The 18,553-nt window shown below is 33.0% G+C and overlaps 3 protein-coding genes across 4 annotated transcripts; all 3 read left to right on the top strand.

Moving 5' to 3' along the window:
* Positions 1-1,914: 1,914 nt before the first annotated feature.
* LOC123210118 (small nuclear ribonucleoprotein SmD1b) lies at positions 1,915-5,868 on the top strand. Of its 2 annotated transcripts, none has more exons than XM_044628329.1 (4): positions 1,915-2,056; positions 2,156-2,232; positions 5,242-5,433; positions 5,551-5,868. In XM_044628329.1, exons 1-4 carry the CDS (start codon positions 2,043-2,045, stop codon positions 5,616-5,618), a joined length of 351 nt encoding a protein of 116 aa, XP_044484264.1. In that variant the 5' UTR covers positions 1,915-2,042; the 3' UTR covers positions 5,619-5,868. The 2 variants fall into 2 exon arrangements, with proteins under 2 accessions (XP_044484264.1, XP_044484265.1); XM_044628330.1 differs by having other exon boundaries at positions 1,942-2,051.
* Positions 5,869-9,066: 3,198 nt separating this feature from the next.
* On the top strand, positions 9,067-11,720 carry LOC123210578 (F-box protein At2g27310-like). Its single transcript, XM_044629022.1, has 2 exons — positions 9,067-9,368; positions 10,491-11,720. The coding sequence occupies exon 2, from the start codon at positions 10,499-10,501 to the stop codon at positions 11,603-11,605; it is 1,107 nt and encodes a 368-aa protein (XP_044484957.1). The 5' UTR covers positions 9,067-9,368; positions 10,491-10,498; the 3' UTR covers positions 11,606-11,720.
* Positions 11,721-14,577: 2,857 nt separating this feature from the next.
* On the top strand, positions 14,578-18,162 carry LOC123212119 (protein trichome birefringence-like 11). Its single transcript, XM_044631173.1, has 4 exons — positions 14,578-15,652; positions 16,120-16,509; positions 17,271-17,429; positions 17,650-18,162. The coding sequence occupies exons 1-4, from the start codon at positions 15,207-15,209 to the stop codon at positions 18,014-18,016; spliced, it is 1,362 nt and encodes a 453-aa protein (XP_044487108.1). The 5' UTR covers positions 14,578-15,206; the 3' UTR covers positions 18,017-18,162.
* The last annotated feature ends 391 nt before the right edge of the window (positions 18,163-18,553 follow it).

Genomic DNA, 18,553 nt, shown 5'->3' with positions numbered 1-18,553 from the left:
TCGATAACACAAGGAAACTTGTTATTTGGGATAATTTCGCTTGTATTTATGTTGGACTGAATCTGAAGAAACCTCTTGTGCTTGAATTTTAGTTGGATAGAAAGATGCTACAACTCGAATACAGGGCATACGAAAACAAAAGGATTGCTCATCTCATAAGAAAATTATGTATATCTATTTTGAGTAAACAAATTGATATATATTTAATGTATGTTATTTATGTGATTGGATGATTTTGAATTAAATATAAAATAATACTAAATCATATATCGACACATATAAATGTGTATCCATTTATATATTCAAAATGAGTAAGCATAATATTGTTCTTTGTGAAACTTTTAGAAAACCAAATTCCTTCAAACTTTTATAACAACACTTACTCATAAAATAACTTGTTCAGACCTTCGACCCAATAATTATTAGTTTTAAATTTTTCTAATGTAAGACGATATTAATTATAATGTTGGTTTACTAAAACTAAGTAATTGAATAACTTAATGACATTCTATAGATTGACTTAAACTGACTAATTAATATAAGTCTAATACATTTAAAATATTATAATTTGAATAAACAATATCAATATAGACTTAAGGTTTATTACACATTCGATGAGAGACTTAATAACTTAATATATATTTGGTGGATTACATCTTCAAAATCATATCAAAACAACCCTATTCATTGAAAATCGTTATTTGAAAAACCTCATTTTAAAGCAAAATTTCCAGAAGCTGAATGAAAATTTTGGCCAAAAATTATCGGAGTTGGTTGATCGGCATATTGTGAAAGAAGTCAACAGTGATCAAACCTTTTTTTTTTTGCCTTGAGGCAAATTCTATAAATCTCATTTTCTTGGTTGTGATCCTATAAACCCTTAATTTGACTCACTTAATTAAGGCTAAAGGGTTTATCCCCACTGAAAGTATTCTCTAATCTCAAGTTTTTACTTTATAACTATGAAAATCTCAAACACCCACTCATGAAGGTTAATTTTATTAGTTTCAAAAGTAAAATTATTATTTCATCTGTAATATTAAAAATAAATTAAAATTTAATATTTTTTTTTTCAAAATCTTAAAAACTAAAAGTTTAACCTTTAGGTTAAGTTTTAAAAAATGACATTTCCCCTCTTAGGGTTTAGTTTTCAAACTCCAACATCATTGCCAACAACCTATCCCTCCTGAAGTTTTTTTTCCCTCCGACAATCTCTCTTTACTTAGCTAGACCCCTGATTAGCGTCGAATGAAGCTTCGAAGATGAAGCTCTGGAGATGAAGCTCTTCGTCTTTTCAAACGTCTTCTTCTAGAAAGATTATTGTCTTCCCAGACGAAGACAAGATCTTCGTCTTTGTCTATCAAGTTTTACTCGATGTCGATCAAGCGTCTAGTTAAGTGGAGAAAGATCACCGAAGGGAGAGGAAACTTCGAGAGGGTGAGGCTATCGATAATGACATTAGAGTTTGAAAACCAAACCCTACGGGGAAAATATTATTTTTTTAAAACTTGACATATAGGAAAAATAGTTAGTTTTTAGGGTTTAGGGGGAAAAAAGAGATAAAATTTTAAGGGATTAAAGTTCCGTTAATTTTACCTGCCTATGTATGGGTAAATGAGATTTTCAAAATTAAGAGGTGGAAACTTGAGATTAGATGATACTTTAGGTGGGAAATAGTCGGTTGGCCTTTAATTAATTATCAGTAATATTATCACTTAAAATTGGTACAGTATATGTTTGGCCTTTTTCACTAAAAATCAAGTAGTACACTAAATTGCAGAAATCAATAAATCTTATTAAATCATGACAAAATATAATTAATCAAAATTTTCAGGGCCGTTTCGATTTTATGCTAAACTATAGGGTACCCAAATAAAAACTCTATCCTGGTACGTCGCCGTTTCAGTAAACTCAAAAACCTTTAACCGGTCATTATGCACACTCGGGCCCTAGATCAGATCACGGAGCAGCGGTTCCCGCTTCTTAGAGTAGTAGTCTTCGCTTTAGCTTCTAAGCCCTAGCTTACGTCGTACTTAGCCACAATGAAGCTGGTCAGGTCGTTTACAAGAACTTAGTTTCTTCCTTGTGCTGCTTTATATTGATTTTTAGTTTCTTAATCTTGATTTTTTTTCAATTTTTATGGTAAACTCCACAGGTTTTTGATGAAGCTTAACAATGAAACCGTTTCGATCGAGCTTAAGAACGGAACCATTGTTCACGGAACCATCACAGGTTCCTTGCTTTCTCTCACTTTTTGCTTCATTTTGTTTTTGAAGTTTTTAATATCTAGGGTTTTGTTAAACCCTAGGGTTTTTATAGACGTTCGTAATTTTTTGGGGTATTAGAACTACTATAGACGTTCCTAATTTTTTTCCCCTTGAAATTTCTAGTTGAGCTTATATTTTTAGGGGTATTAGAACTACTATTTTTGCAAAAGAAAACTGTGGAGAACAAAAGGGTAGTGAACACTTGACTGGAGTAAATTTTTGCGTAGTTTGTTTTAGCATAATTTTTATTTGTTTTGCCTTGTATGTTTGTGACAATAGATAAGTTCTAATGTTTTATGTTTGAGAGTGGCATGGGTTCTGAGCTTTGAATCCTGCCATGAAGCTACAATAAATAATTGATGTGTTTCAATAGTGGTAAGTAAATAATTTCTTTGTTGGGAGACAGAAAATTATGGACAATTGAGTTAGTGATACCATGTAATCATTCTTTTTTAGGATTTTAGTGGATAGTTTTGCTTAAAAGTTATTTTTCTGTATATTAGTTGGGCTATGATTGTTTCATCAAAGTTCTGACACTCACTAATTCATACATCACTCAAAATTGAACTGGAGTAAGTCCTATTTCTTAGTTTTCTTTTTTTCTTATTTTGAATTTGCCAATTTTTATGTTTTGATTTGGTATGAGACAGATGCCCCTTTACTGTATTTTTCTTTACACTGTTATTATGAATGCACATGGATGGTCAATTATTCATCATTGGATTCATGTCTTACTAGTTGTTATTATATAAGCATTACTCACATCTATGGAACTGGTGTCAGGCAGCATAGCATTTTATTGAATCCAAAATATGATTTTGACAAGACAGAGCTTGAGTTTGACTTTTCCTCAAATAGCATTCGGAGTCTTTTCTACATTAACTGATTATTGGAGATGAAAGTACTTCCTGTGCAGTTACGAAGCATGAAATTGGTCATTAATATCAGAAAGCACTAACTGATACTAGGATCCTTAATCTTTCTAAGTGTTAGAGGATACTCATTTCTTTTTCTCCCTATTTATGTTCTTGAAATTTGCTATATTAATTAGGATTGGCTTTCACATCTTAGGGCATCGTTATCCACATTTTAAGGTTTTTAGAGTAGAGGTGTACATCTTTTTCGATAAATCTGGCATTGTGTGATTAGAATGAAAGTTGTTTAGCCTTTCCATTCTTGTGGAAAGAATTAAAGATTTTTGTTTCATTTATTTAAGGTTAGGACTGGTTATAGGCAATTCGGGGTGTTACACCATTGCACATTGTCTTAAGTGTTTATAGTCATTGCCCTTTGTGTATAGGTTGAATGATTGTGCAACTCTAGATTCATTCACTTCTGGAAGAAATTCATTGTAAAATTGACCCTCATTTGAGTCATGAATGGTTAATTGTTTTTTAATCTGCTGAATTAGGGTTTAAAGTTATAATGACCTTTTTAAGTGTAAACGTTCCAATCCTGAGGTTATTGTGTTTTTGTTTGTTGAGTGTCACTCTGTAGATGCTGTATTATTGGGACAGCCTGTTTTCTGATTTTCTCTGTCCTGTAGAAAAATTTGTGCACAGTTAGCATTTGTAAAAGTTCTGGCTCCTCTCCTTTTCATTCTGTTAGAGGAGTACCAACATCTCTTCTGTGAACCCACTAACCTGCCTCCAGGAAGAACCCAAGATCATGCTATTAGACTTTTGCCAAATGCCCCACCCCCAAACATACGCCCATACAGATACCCACATTTCCAGAAAAATGAGATAGAGAGAATTGTTCAGGAGATGCTGGCAGCAGGAGTAATTAGACCAAGCGTAAGCCCGTTCTCTAGTCCCGTGCTATTAGTGAAGAAAAAGGATGGAGGTTGGAGATTTTGTGTCGACTACCGCGCTCTCAACAAGGTTACTATCCCAGACAAATTTCCGATTTCCGCCATTGATGAATTGTTCGACGAATTGGCTGGTGCAACAATTTTCAGTAAGCTGGATCTGAAATTTGGCTACCACCAAATCCGAATCAGAGAAGAAGATATAGAGAAGACAGCTTTTTGGACGCATGATGGACATTACGAATTTCTCGTGATGCCTTTCGGTCTTTCGAACGCACCAGCAACCTTTCAGGGAGTGATGAACGAGGTCTGATAAGCAATGTCTTCTGATTACAGAAATGATTCCTTAATACTACTCTGGAAAAACCAAATTACATAAAATAAACTTAACAATAAGTAAATAGCCTGCAGAGCCTTCAAAAGGTCTGCTCCCTCCTTAATTCTCCTCCACTCTTCTCATATTTTTCTTCTCCCCCCTCTCCCTCACGCTCATTCTTTTTTATATTCCTTTAACCGTTTCCGTAGCTGTCATCTGTGACCATTCCTTTAACCGTTTCTGCAGCTGCTGTCTGTGGCCTGCTGTGCTTTGTTGGTTCTGAAGGCCTTGGAGTCTGCTGGGGTGACACCTGTCCCCATCTGCTGTCACCTTTTGGTTTCCTCTCTCTAGTGTGTTTCTTCCTGCGTGATATGTATACATTAGTCCTAACACATTCTCTCTCTCACATCACAAGTACCATTGCATACTCATGGATACTCTCAACTTTATAGGAACGGATACAGACATTCTTACACTTTGCTATTGTTTCCCCAACCTCATCCATAAATCCATTGACAATCATGCCCTAACCTTTTTGGTTAATGTGTCATTTTTCTTTCTTCTTGAGGGTGGGGCTTGTCTGCTTGTCGCTTTGGTGTCAGAGTGCTATTGTGTGGTAACAGGGACTTTGCTTTTACTTGTCATCAGAGTTTGGATTTTTGGAAATAATTTATATTTATTTCAGTATTATTATTTAAATGTTCTTTGTGTTTGTTCAAGGCAGGCTGTGTCAATATTTACCATGGCTTAGATTTTAGGGTGATTTATTGAATGGTATATTATTCCTTGTTGAATTATTATGTATCCTTCACAAACTTTTGACAGTTTAATTTGCTGGTTTATCATAGGTGTGGATATCAGTATGAACACACATTTGAAAACAGTGAAACTTACACTTAAGGGGAAGAATCCAGTAACTTTGGATCACCTTAGTGTGAGGGGCAACAATATCCGTTATTATATTCTTCCTGACAGTTTGAATCTTGAAACATTGCTGGTTGAAGAGACACCTAGGGTCAAGCCCAAGAAGCCAACTGCTGGTATGGGCATTTATCTTTATTAAATTGTATTTTATGTTAGTAACTTGTATCTAGTTTAAGTTTTGGTTTCATGAATAGTAAGGATATTAATCATGATAATCCTCATAAAAAATTCAGGGAGGCCTGTTGGGGGACGAGGTCGGGGCCGTGGACGTGGTCGCGGACGTGGTCGTGGTGGCCGTTAAATATGTTGCTCCTATTCCAATTTTTTGCAGCACCTGGTTTATGTAAACATCTAAGTTGTAGGAGAGTGTGTTGGTGAGCTCAGAGACATGAAAAAGGAGTTGTTTTGCTATCTAATTTTCTATTTTACTTGTTACTCCAGGGAAATTTGATTGTGGATTCTGAATTTTACTGCAGTGTTTTGATTCCAGTTCCTTGTAACCCTACAAAAATAGATATGAAAGGACCAGCAACAACCTAGCATTTTATCAATTGCATGACATTTAGCATTTACTGAATATCCATTTTTGTTTATTACAACTGCAACAGGCAAAATTATTGAAATTATATCAATGCTTATAATTTTGCTACTAGCATTGTTTAAAAATTCAGAATAAAGATAAAGTGACAATGAAAAAGATTTTAGGAATGTCTTTGGACTAGCTTAGAAGTGTAAGACCAAATGAGTATTTTCACCCAAGGACGGATGAAGTGAGAAATTTTTATATTTTAAATTTAAAAAAATTAAATTTTCATCAATTATTCATTTCTGTTTAGGGTTGGATTTGAATTAAATAAAATCCTAGCAAGGTGAAGTTTGATTTTGGCTTGGGTTAGCCTAGCCTAGAGGATAGCTCATTCGTGTTGTTTGGTTTCCTTCACCACTTCGGAGTTTATGTTCGGCTTGCAAAATGCTCCAGTTTGTATAGGAATCTATTCATTCAAGCAAACAGGTGTAAATATACCAATATGCAATAGAAATCTGCTGATCCAGAATGCCCAGAGCATCAAGATAAAGAACAAACTAAATCAAATATATAAAATTAAATAATTATTAACAGTAAATTGAAATTTTCGTGCCCACAACATGAGCCATCTCTTATACTATCCAATGTAATTCACCTATGTAGAATTTATAACAAACCCAAAAATGAAAAATGTATAGCATGCGAGAAAATAAAATCAAACTAAGCCCTAGTCACAACATTCAAAGTTCAAACTAAGCAAGAATAAAATGTCGTGGTTGAATTGAAAGGGAAAGAACTGGAGGAGGCGGGGCGCGGCAGGAGGAAGAACTGGAGTCTCTAACGCATTAAAGCTGGGAAGGAAAGAGCATGGTTTATTTTTTCCCTTTGCTCTTATTTCCTAATGAAAGCAAAGCCACCACGTCGTTTTTTCAAAAAAACTTACAAACAAGTGAGCTGTGGCACAACTCCTATTCGAGTTTGGATTTATGTTCAGTTTTTTCAATTTATTTCAACTCAAGATTGGGTTTGGATTTGCATACGAAAGACTCATTTTGAACTTATTCAAATTAAACTTATTTAAAATTTGAACAAACTTATTTTGAATCAAATTCTACTTCTATTAGTGAATATGTTTGATTTTCTTAAAAATAACTATCTTATCATTTTATTGAAATTTTATAAAATTATAATTAACATTTATATAAATGTTAAATTATTAATATATTTTCATCTATTAAAAATGTATCATTAGATTTTTACAATTATTCAAAATTTAATCACTATTAAATATTGTATTTTTATCCGTCTATAATTATTATTTTTAAAATTATCTAAAAGTATAATAAAAGTTTAAAGATACTTTCAAAATTTTTTAAATTTCTAAAGTTTTATTAAAATTTTTATTAAAAATCTTAATATTTTTAAAAAATAACCATGCATCCGGACTTTTTTAAAAAATAAAAAATAAAAAGGAGAAAATGAAAAATAAAAAAAATAAAGAGAAAAAGAAAATATAAAGCTGGGACTTTGGTTTTTTGAATTATGGACAAGTGAAAAATAGTCCTGGCCCAAAGAAAGCTGAGCCCGTATAAAATTTCAAATTTCGAACGGGGAGGTCTACGCATTTTCGGCCATTCAATTTCAATTCCTTTAATTCTATAGAAATTTTATTTCACTGAAGTTAAAATTAGTGTGCGGAGAAATATGAAGAGAGCATTGACGGTGTTTGGGGCCCTTGCGCTCGGGTGGCTAGCGATTGAGATAGCTTTTAAGCCGTTTCTCGACAAGGCTCGAGCCGCCATGGACAAGTCCGATCCTGCTCGTGATCCGGACGACGACGTCGTTCAAGACGACAAGAAGTCTTCCTCTTCCTCCTCCGATGCCGAATCTGCCGATGAGAAGAAACTTTCTGATGCGTAAGGTCATATTTGAGTAATATTATATTTCTAGGGTTTTGCTTTCACTAGTGTTGTTAAGTCTGTAAGTTGAATTTCTACTGTTATGATTATTAGCTTCAGTTCAATTTTATCCCTAGCCTCGCCATAGCTCAAACGAACCGATTTCAATCAGGAATCACGCTTAATATTCTTATTAAGAAAACAGAAATCAAAAGAAAATGAAGGAAATTCCGACTTCTTGATGAACTTGAGCTGAAAACATAAAATTAAACATCAGTAGAAATTGAATTGAATAGGTAGTAAGAAATAGAGAAATTAATCTCAACTACAAAGGCATGAATTTTCATTTAGTGTCGTTTTCGCTCAGCAACCACCAGGCTACCACCATGACATTGCTCGGTGGACCAATTACCCACCAAACTCCAGCTAAATACGGTAATAAAAATTTGTTACCAATTTACCATCCAATATTTAAAAAATACACCTTCATTGTTGTTAGGTCAAGTAGAGCTTTCTGTTCTTGTTTACTTCAAGTTAACCAAAACAAAGCCATATCATTTCATATGAGAAAGCTATTGCTGACCAACTTAATTATTGATTAACAATAACAATTATAAGAGTTCATTAACCCACCGGATAAGCTATATAAGTACTTATATTAATTCCAAACTTGACATCCTTTGTGATTAGGAATTTCATTTATGATAAATAGCATTGCAGCTGTCTAATCTTGTTACTATAAAAAGTGAAACAAGGCACAGCCATATTCATATTTATTGCAACCTATTTCTTTCGGATCGCCTCCACATGCACATTAAAATTAATGGATTTGAACTATAATTGGCCCAACTAAATTTGCAGAAGATGTAATTATATTCTTACCCCTTAAGGCTTCGAGAGTAATGTATGTATATATAATAAAATTATGTGTATAATTTTTATATAAAAATATCGATATGTTATCATTTGGTATTATTTGTATACAAAATTTTTGCATAAAAATTATACATATATAAATTAATCTATTTATGACAAAACCAGAATACTGAATCATTACATGATCGTAAAATTTATGAACTCATCCCATAGAGTTTATAAACCAAAATGTGGAATAGGATTGTGATGGCCAAAACCATAATTTGTCAATTTACAATTTAAAAAAAAAATCAACATTAAAGACTTCGACGGAAATGGAATCCACCAATAAATAAATGGTTAACACATGTTTAGTGTTTTTTGGGTTTAAGAGTTTCCTCGTTCTTTCTTTAATCCTCTAAATTTTGTCAACATCATAATATAATAAGATGGTTATTAGATGATGAACAATGGCTTGAACCTATCTGTTCATCACTTTATAAAATTAATGAAAAAGGGTCCACTCTATTTCAATAAGTATCCTGTGACAATGCGATCCCGTCTGCTAGAAAATGATCGGACAACAATCACCCGATCAAAAATATTATTAACAGTTTCTAAGGTGTGAGGGCATGACACAACACCTCAATTACTTTAAATTAAGCTTATCAAAAACCACCCACGAAACCTCAAATTCCTTCAGATTCTTGTCTGAGCGTTCCGGTTTCGTCATTTTATCCATCTGGGTTTTCTTCTTTTGTTCATTTATGAGGTCAGTTTACTTGGGTTTATCGTTTTCTTTAGCTGATGTGGTGATGGATTTGGTTTGGTTTTGATTGTTGTTTGATGTTTTGGAATTTGTGTGAGTTTTTTTGTTGATTTCTGAATTGGGATGATTTGTTTTTGTTTTGTTAATTGATCTGTGGTGGTAGAGATTTTGTTATGTGAATTTTGTGTTGTTTTTTTCATTGGAATTTAAAATTTCGCCATTGTTGTAGGTTTTTAGTCTTTGAAACAGCTGGCAGGTCTTGCCTTTGCCGACATTGTACTTGAATTGGAACCTTTTTCTGTGATCAAACTTTATGTCTGTGTCCTTGTTATAGGCTTTCTGTGAATTAATTTGTCTTAATTTTGTTTGAACCACTTGAAATTTGACCAGCTAAGGTTCTTTTTTCACTTATATTTTTCAAAGATTCATGTTGGGTGAGTAGAAGAATTCTTCTTCTTATAATATTGCTCCAACAATGGCCGAAACCATTTTTGTTGTGTTAAACCATGTCTATACTCACTTGCTACTTCGTCTGGTGCTGTCGATGGTTTAAAATCTACAAATCATCATCCGTTGGTATCGAACTATGTTAAGAAACTGTTGATTCATTACCCTTTGTTGCAACAATGTGAAAGAGTTTGGGTGAGCTCTTTGTGGTATGTTTCAGTCATTTATCTGAAAGGATTCAGCTTCAATTTGCTCTATTGAGCTATTACAATTGTATAATGGCCATTGCATTTAAATGAAGTTGCATGCCTTGTGGGGAGGTGGGGTCTGAAATGGTGTGGTATGTTAGGTAGTTAAGAAGCATATCCTTGAAATCAGTGCGTACGATGGGGTCTCCTATCTTTTTTATGTCATCTCTCACTTGCTAAGATGAAACAGTTGCAGGGCTTTGTATAATTTAGGAAGGGTTAATGAAGACTTCCAATAATAACATTAAAATAACATGTTCTTGTTTTTTTTTGCTGAATTTATTGTCAGAAGATGTGTGATCGTATTTTTTTTTCATTATCTTTATAAATAAATTCTGTGATTATTGGGAGAGCTTGTGATGAGTTTTTATCGGTATGTGTATGTGTTAATAACATATTGTTCATATTTATTTGTTTCTCTGTTCATCAGAGGTCAAGATGGCTAGGTCTGTTGCACCAGTTGAGAGTATGGCGTCATTGAGCAGCGATCTCTTTTATGACATACTGAGGCGCCTTGATGGCCCAACTTTGGCCACTGCGGCATGTACATGTGCTGCCTTCTGTTCCATCTCAAAAGAGGAGAGATTATGGGAAAATGTATGTTCTTCTATGTGGCCTTCGACCAACAGGGAGGATGTCAAAAGTTTAATATCTTCCATTGGTGGGTTCAGAAAGTTCTATGCCGATTGTTTTCCCTTTATTGTTAACAAGGAGGTTACAGAGTACCATTGGAATAGATATCTTGAGTACCTGGAAGAGTGGACTGAAGCGGAATACTATGGTGATATGGATGAATCTGAAAATATTTCACCGTCCGATTTTGTTTCTATCGTAGATATCAGATATAAAGATAAACTAGTATGTTCAAAAGTCTTGTGGGGCATTCCTAATGCTGATGGATTCAACGGTTGGTTCTACAACTGCCCATTCCGGATTGATCTTCTCACCTCTGATGGTGAAGTTACTCTTTCGGTTTCTGATGGTCTTCCTCCTGTTTCCTCAATGGAAAAAGAAAGGAAAGATGGGAAGCTATGGAAAGAGCTCCGTGATGGACTCCAGCTTAGTTGGATTGTTGTTAACAAAAAGATAAAGCAAGCTGCTAATCTTGCTAGCTGGAGCCCTCTTGGTGGGCAAAGGCATTGGCCAACAGACAAGGATTTCGTGATACGCTTTGGATCCATTCTACCGGCTAAAGAAATTCTTCCATGTCAAGTTGTGGAATGCATCCTGATTATGAAGTTTAGAGTCATCCATACCGAGGAAGAGGGTGTTGAAACAACCCTTAAGTTAACAGAGCTGAGCATGCAGTTGGAAGACATGGAAGGTTCTCATGTTAATGGAAGAAACAGTTTGCTCATTCTCAAGGAAGCCCTAAGCTGCCGTCGCAGCAAAAACTACAGCGAGGTTGTTGAATCATGTCATTTATACTCAAAAGTGCAAAATGAGCTGAAAGAGGAGAAGATGCGGAATGAAAGCAGGTTAGACAGACTTTGTATCTTGACTGGCATTGCTGCATTCATCTCTCTCTGCTACTACATTTTGTAAAGCAATGTGCTCTATTAAATTTCCAACACAGAGTTGAAAACGTTCTAAAAGGCTCGATTCAATTTCGCTTCAACTAATAAAAGTTTCCAAAATTTTCCCGAAAAGTTAACAGTGAGCTCTGCTGTGTAATTATTACATCAAAAGATGATATTTTGTGAATGCAATGAACCTCACACAAATTGTAAAATGTGTTGAAACAAAGAAAGCTACAATCCGACCAGAAGAAAGAGGAATCTCGACCGAGTTTGGCACCATTTGCAAAACTGGACCGGACTGGGCATTTTATCCGGAAATTGGCTCATAATCCGGTTCAATTGTTACTAAAAATTGATTTGGTATCAGACTTGGTCAAACCTAATCAAAATTGGTGGTATGAATAAAACTGGGTTTGATAAAGTCTTATTATTCTAATTCTTAATTCTTAATTTTTATTCTATTTTGTGGTTGAAATTCATATTTCAAAGAAAATAATATATTTTATTATTAATAATAATTGTATAAATTTATTTTTTAATGAATTTTGTAAGATTTATGTTTAAAACATAGGTTAAATATTTAATATTATTTAATAAATTTATTATAATTTAATAATAAATTAAATTAATGATTTAAATTAATCAAATTATAAATTAATCAGATAATCAATTTCCTCATCAACCCAATTTTAAAAACATTGGTGGTTGGCAAGTGAGAAAATGAATATGGTTTTCAAAGGGGACATTGGAATTTGGAGCCAAGTCTCGAGTGCTTTGGCTGAAACTAAATTTTTTCCTAAGTTTTTTCTTCATGTAAGATAAGTGTTTACGTGGAATGTTACGTATTTTCGGATACAAATGTCTTTAAATTTTGAACATCGGATCAAAGGTAAATAATTGGTTTTTGACTTTTAATTTTACACAGTGAAAACTTTGAAAAACTCCCACTAAACCCTTCTAAGAATTGTTGTCTTCACAGATTGAAAGACCAAGTCCACAAAGCCATCACTTACATTTGATTTATGTTTTTGCTTTAAAAACTTTGTGATGTCATACAAAAATTGGCAACATTTAATTGTGGTTTGAGCTAGACAGGAAAGACTATTTCTTGTCTTCGAAATTTTGGTTTGGTGCGGTCATGTTGCGTTAGCTCGACTTCTACGTCATAATTTGTTTAAACTATATTCAAATTAATCTAACATAATTTGAATTAATATAAAATTATTTATTATTTCTATTTTTTTAAGTGTTTTTATAACGTTTTAATTTATTCACCAAATTATTTTAATACATTATTAATAAAATACATAATATAATATTTTTTCTTATTTAAAAAAGTTTTAAAAAATTATATACCAAAATTTTTAACACACGTCATTAATTTTGATAACTAAATTTCATTATTATTACTGAACGGTAAAATGATTTTTTTAAATAAAAATTAAGAATAATTAAAATAATTATAACTATATAAAGATATAATTATATACAATATATAAGAATTTTAATTATTATTAATATTTGTCCAATCTTGTTTTAATATTTCTTTAATTTATTTTTAATAAAGTCTATTAATGTAATTTTTTTAAAAAAATATTCGAATCAATTTAATTAATTCAAATTATTTTTGTATCAATCTGAATAAACCTAATTTAGTTTTAGATTATGTTAGATTGATCCGCATAAAATTTTGTATAAAAGGAATTCAACTTTAACCCAAATTTTGTTTATCAATGCTTATAGAGACAAGTTAAAAAATTCTTGAAATCCTTACACGAGTATTGATGGAGTTATTTAGACTTTGGCCATAGCTTTCAAAATAATAGTAAACGGAAAACAACACACGTCTTCTTCCTCAATCAATTTCAATGGCCGGCTGGCCAGTCAGTTGTAATCCATCAAAATTCTATGGTAATGAGAGGATGCATACCAAGTCAATCCCTAATTACGCGTAAAAACAAAATTAGGCATTAATAAATTTAATTATGTTATATACTACATATTATGGCCAGATGACTATTTCCCGATTCCCCCCCAGAGGTTGATGATATAGCGAATTCTCATCTTTTAAATTCAATTTCTCTCTCTTTTGTTAAATATGTTGAGATTTTTATAAAATTGTTAAAAAAAATTTCAAATTAAATAACATTTTTCTGTTAATATAATAAAATTTTTAATAGTTAAAAATATTAATAAAGATGCCAATAACGTTTAATATTATATTTGAAATAAAATAATCTATAATTTTAAAAAATATTAAAGGTGCTAATAATTTATTAAGGGGTTTTTTAATTTTAAAAAAATTAGTATTTTTTTATATTATCAAAATTTTAATTCATCTTTAAATAGTTTTAAAAAAAACAGTTATATTTTCAAAAAACTGAAAAAAATAAATTAAAGGTGTAAATATCATATTACAATTTATTGAGATTATAATATATTTAAAAATATACGAGGGTGAATAAATAATAATGAAAATATTGGTTTGTTCTAATAAGTTTTAAAAAATAATTTTTGCGCTTTTGTAATATTATTTAATCCAATAAAATGACATAAATATATTTTAACCGATAATACTAACAGTTTAGTTTGATAAATAGGTGGAAAACTGAATTTTTCCAACTTAAAAAAATAAGAATATATCATTTTGATTAGTCATTGGGTTTTCTTCTCAGGATATTTGCACACATTTAAGTCTTTAACCCAATTTACAGCTCTTTATTTATCATTCAATAGATTTTTCTTTATTAATAAATACATTTATTTTCCTGTTTACATGGTAATGTTATGATAAACAAAACGAGATAATTTTCTATTCTTTTAATTATTCTTGGTTTTATATTTTATATTTATTAAACTCCCATCAGGAATTTTTCCTTTTTCGTCTTGTTGTCAGCAAAATTCCATCTAAACCCTTGGAAGAATCCAAAAAGATTCAGTCTTGCTTTGTTAATGATAGATTTTATCTTGGCATGACCAAGGAAGCAAGTGGCGGATGGTGTTGCCAAGTTGAACTGTTAAAATTAGTCTCTACTTTCAGTCCGTACTTATTTTGCACGACGAGTGGCGACCCAGTTGGTTTCTTCTTTAAACTATTTTCTTTTCTTTTTAGATTCTAAATGCCTCTCTTTTCACCTTCAAATTTAGTTTTCTTCATCATCATCATTAGCTAGTAGATCCACAAATTCTTGCTTTACATTAATTACTTCACTTCACTGACTGCACTTCACTCTCTCTTTCTCTTTCTATCTTTCTTCTTCCATTCATCAATCTTTTGAAACTTCGAAGAAGAAGACAGTTACTTCATTGTTTTGCTTTCATTAAATTTGTGTACTCAGTCTTCTTCTTATCCTTTATCACTTCTCTAGGTCCTCTCATTCAACTGCTATCTTTTTTTCTGACTTGACGAATTTAATCCGTTTCCGGATTTATTAATTTATTAATCTTTCTGGTTATCTTCTTCTGCTTTCTCAGCCAACTAACAAACCTCAAATGCAATGATTTTGGATTTCTCAATATAAACCATCATGTTTCGCCATTAATTGTATCTGAGTCCCCACCTTTACTCTTTTAAAAAATTTTAGATTTTGTTCTTTATTTTTTAAAATTTTTTGGAGGGCAAAGCAATGAGTAAGACCACATCTCCACAGAAAGGAGACACAATGGCCCACTTGTGTATCTTCAAAAAATTCAAGCGTTTCAACCCTCTGGAGCCATCTTTTGCCATTCTGGGCTTCATCTTTGTGGCTTCTCTCTTCATTGGCTGTTTCTTTTACTTGGATTACCGGACGGTCACTCGCGAGGCTTCCTGGCTGGGATTAATCCGCCCATTTTCTTCATCAGAAGTAACAGCAGCTGCAACCAGTGAGAAGGAACGGCCTGGATTTCTTGATGAAGGTGGTGAAGGGTGTGATTTGTTTAATGGAAACTGGGTTTGGGATGATAACTATCCACTGTATCAAAGCACGGATTGTTTGTTCATCGATGAAGGATTTCGTTGTTTAGAAAATGGTAGACCTGATAATTTCTTCACCAAGTGGCGTTGGCAGCCTAAAGATTGCAGCTTGCCCAGGTTTCTTTTCAAATTCTTTAGTTGTTGTTATATGTTTGGTTTATGTTTGTTGCTTAGAAAGGATGGAATTAAGAATTAGAAATAGAAAAGTTTAGCTTTAGGCGTAATGTTTTTTGTGTTGTGTACTTCTATTTGGTATTTAATTATGGTTTAGGCAAATTTATGCGAGTTAAGTTCTCTTAGATTTATGTTTTGTTGGTGGTGGTATAAAAAAAAGTTCATTTTTTCTGCTGTTATTTTGAGCTTTCTTTCTGATGTAATTCTCATTCTTCTTGTTTTGTTTTGCTGATGGATTTCTTTGTCAATGTCTATATATACTGGTAATTCTTAATTTGACCATTATTCTATGTTGATGAAATTTGGTTTTATGCTGTGAGAATTTAATATGTTTTTATCAACCTTATGGTTATTCTGAATTATGCTGTTGAGGTATCTGGTTTGATCATTCTCTTCTGTTGTGCGAACAGATTTGATGCAAGGTATATGCTGGAAAAGCTCCGAAATCGCAGAATAGTTTTTGTTGGTGATTCAGTAGGGAGGAACCAGTGGGAGTCTCTGCTTTGCATGCTTGCATCTGCCGTTTCCAACAAGTCTTCTATCCATGAGGTGAATGGGGAACCAATCACAAAGCACAGAGGGTTTTTGGTGTTCAGGTTCAAGGACTACAACTGCACAGTTGAATATTACAGGGCTCCGTTTCTAGTGGTTCAGGGACGGCCGCCTGCTGGAGCTCCAAAAGAGGTGAAGACGACATTGAAAGTTGATCTATTGGACTGGACTTCGAGTCGGTGGAGAGATGCAGATATGCTTGTTTTTAACACTGGGCACTGGTGGAATATTGAGAAGACTATAAAACAGTATAAATAATCTATCTCACATCTCATAAGTCATATCTCTTTTCCTATTCTTTTTCTTCTTTTCCTTTTTCCTCACCCCTTAAGAGTTGGCATCTTTTTATGTCAAATGTTTACATTTAGATAATTGCTGTGGCAACAACATGAAAATTTTAAGGAATGAATCTCATAAACTGTGTGCTTTAATAATAGTTTGAAAATTGAAGACGGAATTCAAGTTTGGGGTAGTTTTCTATTTGATCTGTTGCGGGATTAAGCCCTTAAGATGGTATTTTAGGAAGAGTAAAAATTTGGAGCATTCTTCTGTTGGTGTAAATGTGATTTCACATTCTTTGTTACTTTAGACATGACCTGTGAAATTTAGGACTAGGAAAGGAGCCAAAGTATATGGATGAACACTCTTAAAGTCTGTTTGAGGCACTGAATTATAATGATTATAATCTGTAGTTAAAAACAAATAAGATATATATTCATTGTTATACAATTACAGCATTACTTCATATATTCATGTCTTTTTACCGTAATCATATTCGAAACAGAGTACATTGAATAACATGGTAAATTTGACATCAGAGTCTAATTAATATAGGGATAGTTGCAAGACTTTGTGGCTTGATGACTGATTAAGGGGAAAGATCAAAAATATGTATTGCTGCATGGCTAAAGTAAGGTGTAATTTTGGTGCACTTAAGCATCTAGTGTCAATATTGTACTTTGCTAATTAATATGTGATACCTGATCTTTGGATTCTTATTATTTGTTAGGGGTTGTTACTTTGAAGAAGGGGCAAAAGTGAATATGGAGATGAGTGTTGAAACTGCATTTCAGAGATCCATGGAGACATTGCTTGATTGGATAGGCGGTCAAGTAAACATAAGCAAGACCCAAGTTCTCTTTCGTACTTTTGCTCCTGTGCATTTCAGGTTCACCTCATCTTCTATCTGTTTATATATCAAAACCTTTTTCTTCTTTATTCTGGTATAGTCATCTCTTTGTTCCTCCAGTGGCACATAATTTATTTTGCTTTAAGCACAACCCTTTGATTGCCTAGATGAAGCATTGGATAGAAATGTAACGTATGAATTCTGAATTCACAATTTGAGAACCAAGGACACTTAAATCTTCATTGGCTGCACGTGACAGAAACGGTGAGTGGAATTCTGGTGGCGGCTGTCACTTGGAAAAGTTCCCTGACTTGGGGCCATTGCCTACTTCACCTGAATCACATTTTGAAATAGCAACCAGTGTGTTGTTAAAGCAGTTGAATCAGTCCCAAGTGAAGAAGTTGGATTTGTTGAACGTGACAAACATGACTTCTCGAAGGAAAGATGGGCATGCCTCTTTGTACTACTTAGGACCCAAGACTGGTCCAGCACCTCTCCACCGGCAAGACTGCAGCCACTGGTGCTTGCCTGGCGTCCCTGATTCGTGGAATGAACTTCTTTATGCACTGTTTCTGAGACGGCAGAGTTTTGGTGTACAGAATTCAACAGAACCTCTTCAGTCATGATGTTATAGAACACATAAACACGCTGTATGATCTTGGGAAAGCGCAAGATCACAGGGAATTTAACAGTTGATAATAGTCTACTTGTAAATTGTATGTACATGAAAAATTCTAGATATTTAATGCAAAATTTTTACTTTTCTTTTCCAGTTAACTTTCTTTGTTCACTATACTCATCTTCAAATCAAGGGTTCAGTTTCTTTTCCAGAAATCTTTAAACGAGCTGACATATCATTTACTCAAAGGGTTAATAAATCATTAATAAAATTATATATACATAATTTTGTGTATATAAATAGATACATCATAATAGTCAAAAAACATGGACAAAACGTGAAAGTCGAAGAACAGATCAGATTTTACGGATATATCTCCTCCTTCAACTCGTAAACAGTAAGTTTCTAACATTTTATATAACAATTTATTTCACGAATCAATTGGAATTGTTTTTCTTTTGTACTGATTTACGGTGTTTGTAACTGATCCAGAAGTTTTGTTTAGCCTTTCGCTTTACTAAAATCATCAATACGATGTTAGAAT

The sequence above is a fragment of the Mangifera indica genome, chromosome 3 (assembly GCF_011075055.1).
Source record: "Mangifera indica cultivar Alphonso chromosome 3, CATAS_Mindica_2.1, whole genome shotgun sequence".
NCBI lineage: Eukaryota > Viridiplantae > Streptophyta > Magnoliopsida > Sapindales > Anacardiaceae > Mangifera > Mangifera indica.
Note: the sequence above shows the minus strand (reverse complement) of the source record. Positions and strands in the feature narration are given on the sequence as shown.

Excerpts from the sequence above, each read along its gene's own strand:
- LOC123210118 (XM_044628329.1), top strand. Across the intron at positions 2,233-5,241 it reads TGTTCACGGAACCATCACAG|GTGTGGATATCAGTATGAAC; the intron begins GTTCCTTGCTTT and ends GGTTTATCATAG. Across the intron at positions 5,434-5,550 it reads GCCCAAGAAGCCAACTGCTG|GGAGGCCTGTTGGGGGACGA; the intron begins GTATGGGCATTT and ends TAAAAAATTCAG.
- LOC123210578 (XM_044629022.1), top strand. The coding sequence starts at position 10,499 with ATGGCTAGGTCTGTTGCACCAGTTGAGAGTATGGCGTCATTGAGCAGC.
- LOC123212119 (XM_044631173.1), top strand. The coding sequence starts at position 15,207 with ATGAGTAAGACCACATCTCCACAGAAAGGAGACACAATGGCCCACTTG. Across the intron at positions 16,510-17,270 it reads ATTGAGAAGACTATAAAACA|GGGTTGTTACTTTGAAGAAG; the intron begins GTATAAATAATC and ends ATTATTTGTTAG. Across the intron at positions 17,430-17,649 it reads TTTGCTCCTGTGCATTTCAG|AAACGGTGAGTGGAATTCTG; the intron begins GTTCACCTCATC and ends TGCACGTGACAG.